At 42.3% G+C, this 8,855-nt stretch overlaps 1 protein-coding gene across 1 annotated transcript in view; it reads right to left on the bottom strand.

Annotated features, from left to right (window-relative positions):
* Positions 1-706: 706 nt before the first annotated feature.
* Positions 707-8,855, bottom strand: part of ITGAV (integrin subunit alpha V) — a 65,170-nt gene continuing 57,021 nt past the window's right edge. The window contains exons 27-30 of the mRNA XM_083407092.1: positions 6,636-6,749; positions 6,432-6,542; positions 5,053-5,175; positions 707-3,309 (exon numbers count right to left, since the gene is read on the bottom strand). Coding sequence (XP_083263218.1) covers positions 3,214-3,309; positions 5,053-5,175; positions 6,432-6,542; positions 6,636-6,749 — 444 coding nt within the window. The 3' untranslated portion in view covers positions 707-3,213. The remainder of the gene's footprint in view (positions 3,310-5,052; positions 5,176-6,431; positions 6,543-6,635; positions 6,750-8,855) is intronic.

Genomic DNA, 8,855 nt, shown 5'->3' with positions numbered 1-8,855 from the left:
GGACTGAGTTGTTAAGCTGCAGAGAAAAGAAATTCAAATTTCTAGTTAATAATACAAATTGGCAGATTGCTAAACGATATACCACTCGGAAATTTATGCTTTTTGTAATACAGGACACCAAGATGTGTCTATTCAACAATGAACTTGATTGATTACTCACTCTGGGTTGCAATTCTGTGCACACTTACCCGACAGTAAGCCCCATTGAACAGAATGGGACTTACTTCTGAATGCATAGGATTGTACTGTTAAGAAGGATACTTTCAGTAACAGCTATGTCTAGATACAGACCAATAGAACCACAAGGCCAGAAAAAAATATTTATCTCTTATCTTAACCATAAAGGTAAAGGTACCCCTGCCAGTACGGGCCAGTTTTGACAGACTCTAGGGTTGTGCGCTCATCTCACTCTAGAAGCCGGGAGCCGGCACCGTCCGCAGACACTTCCGGGTCACATGGCCAGCGTGACGAAGCTGCAGCTGGCGAGCCTGCACCAGCGCAGCACACGGAACGCCGTTTACCTTCCCGCTATAAAGCGGTACCTATTTATCTACTTGCACTTAAGGGTGCTTTCGAACTGCTAGGTGGGCAGGAGCTGGGATCGAAAGACGGGAGCTCACCCCGCCGCGGGGATTCGAACCGCCGACCATACGATTGGCAAGTCCTAGGCACTGAGGTTTTACCCACAGCGCCACCCGCGTCCCTATCTTAACCATATTTGCTTCCAATTAAGCAGACTTAAGTGACAGGACATAACCATTTGGTTTTGGTTTGGGGGGTAGCATTTTTTGTACATTTTGATGCATAGGCTTTTGCTGTGTACAAAATATATATTCTTCATGAAAAATTATTAAGTATAAAATGCTTAATATATTTCATTTTGCCTACTTCTGTGACATTCGTTCCTTTAAAAATATTTACATACAGTACAAATTCATTCATCTGAATGGTCTAGGAGGGGATATCCAAGAAAAAAGAGATTTGGATAAACTAGAGTACTATTTACAAAGTGTTGCAGCGTCATTGGCCCTTATGGAAGAACACCTGTGTATGTGGCAAAGCAAAACTATCCAATAACTCAGGAAACTGATACAATCTGTTGTGTTTTGCAGTTGCAGTTCATGCTTATCAAAAAATCACCTCTTTCAGTATGGCATTTGTATGGAAAGTGCTACTTTGAGCCCCATAGAAGCAATTGTCTTCTCTTTATTTTCTTAAGCCTAGTTCACACCTGCATGCTCATCACTTGATAACTTGCCTGTATGAAAGGGCCATCAGATCTGGCACCATGGCATAGATAGAGCTCTATTTTTCCAGTTGCTCCTAAGTTCACACATTCAGCTAACAGTCATCGGGTACAGTAATCAATATCCCCCCCAAAATCAAATGATGTGCATGCACCTGGTGCACTCGGCCTGAGATAAACACTAAAACTTAAGTCCCTTTGTATTTTTCCTCTCACAGAAAATAGAGATGATGTTAAAAATAAATCAGCAATTCAGAACCACATCGCTTTGATAAATCGACCTCATTTCCCAATTTTGGTAGTTCATCTACATGGCACACAGTTGCTCTCATAGTCCACATTTTTTATTTCTGCAACTAGGCATATCCTTCCCGTGAAATGTACTTACAATACCCCATTTTAGGAAAAGGTAGAAGCACCTAAGACCAAACCTTACAATTCAGCTTCACATTTGCCTCCTTCTGTATTATCGCCTCAGTGGTCACTCTTCTCCAGGAAAGCTCTCCATGAGAGCTCTTTAATACCTGGCTAACTATCTCCAATGGGGTTTCAGCTTCCTTCCATAGATCAAATCCTAGCAATGATCCCAGAAAGAGTGAAGGTACAGTCGACATCCTCTGAAATCCCATTCACTGGAACTGCCCTTTAAGGCTCTTTCCTGCTTAACAACATGCATCCTGCGAGCTGTTCAGAATAAAATGCTCTCCCTTCATTACTTCACTGCTTTCCTCTATGATGATTTTTTTTTTAACTTCCTGGCAAATGCAACTATGAGGGGGTCCCACTTAGTATCTTCACTGGGACATGCTCAGCACAGCATGTCTGCTATCACCGCCTGTCAACTTACTTGTACAAACAGGATTCCTTCTTTACATGTCTAAGGGTTTGATCTGTAAAGACCCAGAGCAAAGCCAAGATCTAGAGCGGGATGTGGCCTTCTGAACTCTTCAGTTTTCTACCTTAGGCTGCAGGTAAGAGCTGGAAATTGTGAGACACATTTGTTGAAGGCTTCTAGTGGGCTTGTAAGAGGTTACAATTCCAATTCATCTAAGCACCATTTGCTTTGCTCCCTCTATTTCCTCTTCTTGCTCATCCTCCAACAGGCTAGTTTTGCAAGAAATAATTCCGTTTTGTTTCATTTTGAAAGCAGAAGTAAAATTATGCATAGTAAGGTCAAGCAGATACTCTTAATTATTTTTATAATATATTGTGATTGAAGAATTTCCATTTCCTTGTATAGGCTTTGAATTTTCTGAAGTGCGGAAAAATTATGAAAGGCTAGAAAAGTTATCAGAAGTCTGGTGCACAAATCAATCATTTCCCAGAGTATGGGTATATTAGTGTCTAGAAAAAGGCTGATGATATCTCATAAATATTAGGAAACCGAAATAAATCTTTTGCATCTACGAAGTGGACAGCAATTCCTGAAATGGGTACCGTACAGTTGTCTTCTGTGGCGAACTCACTGAAAATCATATAACTGGAGCAGAACATTGTACGTTTTGTCAATTTAGATGTTTCTGGTTTGAAAATGTAGTGGCAAGTTAAGTATTTCTGAGGATTGGTGAGTACCTTGGAATGGTCCAGCCCAGACAGTCTTCAATTAGTGTACACACAGTTCATTAAACGGATGTAGTAGTTGCAGGTCTTCAAACTCTTGCTAGCAGTTCAAGTTGTACCAATCAATACATTTTATGTCTTTAGCCTTCCGAAGCCGGATAAGCAAGGCTGTGGCACTAAAAATATGCTCATCAGTGCACATGTATTAGTCATGTATGTGAACAGGATTAAATAGGAGGGAGGCTAACATATTGTTAACCTCTGACTACTGTAAATGCCAGAAGACACCTGCAGTGCAATTCTAGACAGTCTGTCCCTCAAGGCAGAAAAAATACACATTTTTTTTTAAAAAAGGAAGGTGTTGACCATTCTGAACCTTTTGGTAAATGACACAGCTAAAACACTGCTTAGGCCTCTGATGTCCCTTCTCCATTTTCATGCGGCTGCAGCTGTTCCCTTTCTTGTTCTTCCTGAGGTGGCCGCACACGCTTGAAGAAACCCACCTGTGTTGTAGAGAGAAAGGAAGGAAATACAATGCACATTGGGAGCGACACGGGAATTATCTCTGCCCATAAACACCCCTGGGCCTCACTCATGGGGGTATCAAAATAGTTAAGGCATCCCCACAACAGGTAGACAAATGCAGCCCCCAATTTCAAAAACATTTTACCATGCGCACAGAATCCGCATACAGTGGTACCTCAGGTTAAATACTTAATTTGTTCTGGAGGTCCGTTTTTAACCTAAAACTGTTCTTAACCTGAAGCACCACTTTAGCTAATGGGGCCTCCTGCTGCCGCCACACCGCCGGAGCACGATTTCTGTTCTTATCCTGAAGCAAAGTTCTTAACCTGAAGCACTATTTCTGGGTTAGCGGAGTCTGTAACCTGAAGCGTATGTCACCTGAGGTACCATTGTACGTGCATGGGACTTCCATATGCCACGCTACTGTTGTTACACGCACAACATCCACATAGTTGACCCAGCACATCAACAGCGCTTTAAAAATCTATTTACTGCTGAACCTCTTGCCACCAGCAGAACTCAGCCAGGCCTTCTGCAATAACAGATCTTTAAACATCTGGATGCAGATCTTAAGCAGCCAAGTCATTGTTACTATTTTAAAACATTTAAATATTTCCCGTGCAAGCTCCTGTTCTGTGAGGTTGGTCTGAAAACTGGTATAACTAATACTCTGAGTAAGCAAACCTGTAAAAGGGCTGGGGAGGGTCCATTTGAATCAACTAGAACCAGAGCTCTCACAGCCGACCGCTACAGAAATCTCAAAGGCTGTACAACATGTTTCCTTCGGTTCTTTTCCTTGTGTTTATCTGAAGCTGCAGCTAAATGGACAAACTCCCTGTTCTTCTACCTGTTTTGTGCTTTCATGTGATTGGGCACGTGTACCTCTACAACCATGCTGAATGCCCCAAAAGATTACTCATCTGATTTCTGTCTTTGGCTACTGGATTTCTGCCTTTGATTTCCAAATATTTATATGGAACACAAAAGGTAAGTCAGTTTAGAGGAACAGGGGAACCTTTGGCCATCTTTAGGCTTGGTAGAGGTCCCAGTTAGACAGCTTCCCCAATCCACAGCCTTTTGCCCTGCACCTGACATCAAGTGTAGGGCATATACCGACGTTGCTGGGATGTGCTGCACTACAAAGTGCCCTACTGAGAACTTTCTAATACAGCCAATCAACAGGCTGGCAGAGGAAATAGGTCCATTTTAATTGAAACCTGTCTGCAAACAAAAAGGGCACATTCTTTGTGCCCATCAGCTGATCTCCTTTGCGGGTGTACTGCCAGTGCCCATCAGTGGATTTGTGCCCAGTGATCCCCTCTGGAGAGGTCATCTTGGGGGATTGACAGGTGGTCAGTCCCACCCATCTTTCAAAGTTTCTTTGTGGCAGAGGTAAGGATCTGGCCCACTGACTGGATCCAGTTTCCCACCCAGAGGCTTCTTCCCCCTAGGTTGAACCTACTCAGAAATAAGCTCCACCAAGTTCAATGGGAGCCAATCACAGACGAGCATAGGAGTGCACTCTGAAAAGTACCATAGTACAATAAAATGAGCCAGGATAGCTCAGCTGGTTAGAGCATGGTGCTGATAAGGCCAAGGTTGCAGGTTCGATCCCCATATGGGACAGCTGCATATTCCTGCATTGCAGGGGGTTGGACTAGATGATCCACAGGGTCCCTTCCAACTCTACCATTCTACGATTCATTAAAGACACCACTTACCCTGTACATTATAAAGACTAGAAGTGCCAGAAGTAATAATCCTGCTAAGACGGCTAGTATGATTACCCAGACTTGCACGGTCATGGGTGCTGGCTGAATGCCCCACAGGATATTCGTGGTAACCTAAAGAGGAGGAGATGACAACATATTTTATAGAGAAACAATGTAGAGCATTGGAGGGATATGCTTTGGAAATTCTTAATGATTCACTTGCATGTGGCACACCAGTGGGCAGAAACAAACACTGTTCAACGAAAGGGAAGGAGCAAGGTTTTCCTGGCCTATGTTTGTGTGCATGCTGTGATTTGGCAGGAGCAAAATCTGACACTGCTTGCCAAATTGCTCGAAAGATAAAGGTAGCTTCTGGTCAGAAGATGATCGCATAGCTTCACTGGCTTGGATTTTGAGTTTGCTCCCACTGATGGGAATATGCTTGAGTGGTATTCACTCACAGGACACTTGATGGCAGAAGTGGGAGAGGCAAGCTTAATCAGTGCCCTCCCTTTGCCCTGCAGCCACTTGCACCCTATGAAAATCTGCTGTGGAGATTTGGAGGAATCTCAGAATCGCCTCCCAGCTTCTGGAGCAAAAACCTTCCATGAACAGAAGTACAGTTGTACCTTGGAAGTCGAACGTAATCTGTTCCGGAAGTCCGTTCGACTTCCAAAACGTTTGGAAACCAAAGCACGGCTTCTGATTGGCTGCAGGAAGATCCTGCAGCCAATCAGAAGCCACAAAGCCCCATCGGACATTTGGCTTCCAAAAATAGTTCGCAAACCAGAACAGTCACTTCTGGGTTTGTGGCGTTCGGGAGCCAAAATGATCGAGAACTAAGCTGTTCGAAAACCAAGGTACGACTGCAGTCCTTCCATTTGCGGAAGGTTATTAGGGCCAATTAAACACCACCGAAGCCTCCATGCTGTCTAGCTTAATATTGCTGGCTTTGATGGTGATAAATCTGCTGAAGTTCAGGGCTGCAATCTTGTGCACATTTACATGGAATTAAGCCTCGATAGAACACATATGTCCTAGGTAAACATGCATAGGATTGGGTCTGCAATTGTGTGATTAGTCGATTGCAATGCAATGGGCTGGCTCCAAGTTCTGCACCAATGCTATTCTGTATGCCAGTGCCAGACACGAGCCCATTCTGGAGCAGCAGTGTGAAGGCCGCATCTAAAGCTTTTAATTGAAGGCTAAAATTTAATTAAAAGCTTCAGCAGCATGCGATAAAACTGAATGAGCCCAACAATCCACAATTTAATATAGCACAGTAAAAACATTGGAAGCAGATCAGATGAGTGTTTCATTTTGACAACTCTTTTCAGCTTAATTGTGTTGCCCTGGGTCAGACTAATTTTGAATATCAAATAGCTTACTATTGTAGAATTGTGGACATCTTCGGGAAAGGAAAGATTCTTGTAAGGGAACTCGATAACGCTGAAGGAAGCGGATGATTTGAGAGAATAGGAGTGGTTCTGGTTTTCTTTCTGTGATGGGAATGATAAGAAAGAAAATGTCAAATTAGAGCCCATATTATTCAGGGGCAGGCAGATGTCGTAGAAACAGCAATGGATGCTTACGTTCATGAAAGTCTGAGTCCAAAGGCGAGATTTTAAATACAGAATTGCCGTCTTCTCCCTCTCTAGGCGACCCACTTGGCAGAATATCTTTAAACATTCTGCAGTTCCGCAGCCCTAAGGTTAAAACAATAGGTGAGGAAGAGCTGTACATGAGTTTTCAGATCTTATGTTCCAAGGAAACTGGTACCACAGAGCTATCCATGCTTCCATTTACTTCTTGACTTATTTCCTATGTGTTGGATCCACCTCCCGAGAGCTACTTGTTATGCTGTTATTACTACAATGGTGACCCAACATGTTTGGTGGTGTAACAACTACGAAACCCTGCTTGGACACCACTGCAGCGAGACTTTGAATTACGCTGCTGGTGACTTGTGTGATATTCATACCAAACGTTGAAGTTTGGGTAAAGGGAGTAAAGTGTGAATTAAAAGCATATGTTCCTGAACCATTTTTAGCTAGATCTCCCTGGCTAAATTTACCTACATACATTTCCACTATAGCATTCACCAAAATGTCTGGGAACTAACAGCAACTTGTTTTCCCCTGAAGATGTTTATTTTATGTAAGTAGAGTGGCATGAAACGACATTTCTGCCTGTTATCTCATTCCCTTTTCTGCTCCAGTTTCTTCAGCTAGAGAACAGACTGTCAAAGCTGCCCTGGATGCTTCAAAGAAACAGCAAGAAGAAATCTCATGTGTTCCTGTTCTTATTCTATTCAATGAGATTTCTTCCAGCAAGAATATTATTAGCTCAACAATGGAAGCAAGAGGAAATGCCAACAAAAGAAGAATGGCAAACGAAATTGATGGACTATGCTGAGCTGGAGAGACTAACAGGGAAAATTCGAAATCAGCAGGACCAGACTTTCCTAAAGGACTGGAAGAAATTTATGTTGTATCTGAAAGACAGTTGTAATTACCCAACATTGCTTGCAGGGTTACAAGAAGTTTTGCAAGGAGGACTATATAAATTATTGTGAAAAGGACTAAGATCGCTGATGTAAGATTGGACTTTTAGCAATAAGCATAGTAACAAAATGCAAAATCAGAAAGGAATTTAGAGAGAGTGGTTGAAGGAAGTCTTAGCCAAATATTTGTTATGTTGTTTTGGAGTTGTTAGGTTGGAAAATTTGTGCAAAATCTAATAAAAATTATATTTAAAAAAAAAAAGAAATCTCATGTGTTGCTTGCACCTCCATGTTTCCAGGTCTTATCTATTGCTGTGGGTGGGGAGAGATGAATGTTCCATGAATGAGAGCACTTGAGAGATGAGATGTGGACAGAGAGAAGAAACAGAAATAGTTCCATCAGTATAGGATGGAATTATTTTTTTCCAAGTGGCACCATGGAAATTCAGAATGCAATTTTTTTAAATGCCCATTTTTCATGAACACACCTTTGCTCTGTGATTTCATGCGCATACAGCTCCAAGCAAAATTAAGGTGGTAAAGAACAAGGGTGCCTTTTTTGTGTGTGCTTTCCTTTTCATCATACCTACAATAATAAAGCTCCTTTTGGACACAGGAGGCAGCACCCTTGAACTGTGAAACCACAAGGTACAAAGGTAAGTCATCAGCACATGATTTTGAGAATCCCATTGTCCTTGACTTTTCCATTCCTGGAAAGGCTTGGAACAATGAGTTATTTGTCAAGCTGGCAAATCAGTTGTAGAGGTTTGCACCTCGTATATCACAGGCATCTGAAGTGCAATAAACATGCAGCATTAAATCATCTCTCGCTAGGGCCATTAAAATCCAATATTTGCTACCCTGCAGTGGCTGATGTAATGCTGTAACCTCTTCCTCCTGATCATGGGGAAAACATTGCAGCAGCAGCTGCAGGCATGCATGTTGCATTTCAAATTGCCATTGCTGTCACCCAAATGCAGAGGGGATGGGGGAATATGCCAGTGGCAAAGGATGTAGATGTGCACCATTTGTGTGTGTCCCGTGTTAGGATTTTGTGGCTCTGGGTTATCTAAGTCATGTGTACGATTATTCATACCATGCAAAGTATTTACATACATTTAAATGAGTTGCACCCACTTATTCTGAGAACTCCAAATGAGCTTAGCATGCTCAGTCTGAATCAGTTGTTCTAGTGGTTATAAATCATTCCGTATAAGGATTTTTCTCAGAGGCATTGCTAGTGGAACATCCCAGGGAACTAGAATTGCAATACTCAGGCTCTAAGAGGTTTTGAATTTGAGAAACGTAA

This window comes from Podarcis tiliguerta (assembly GCF_965153285.1).
Source record: "Podarcis tiliguerta genome assembly, chromosome: 1".
Taxonomy (NCBI): domain Eukaryota; kingdom Metazoa; phylum Chordata; class Lepidosauria; order Squamata; family Lacertidae; genus Podarcis; species Podarcis tiliguerta.
This window is presented reverse-complemented; position numbering and strand designations above follow the sequence as displayed.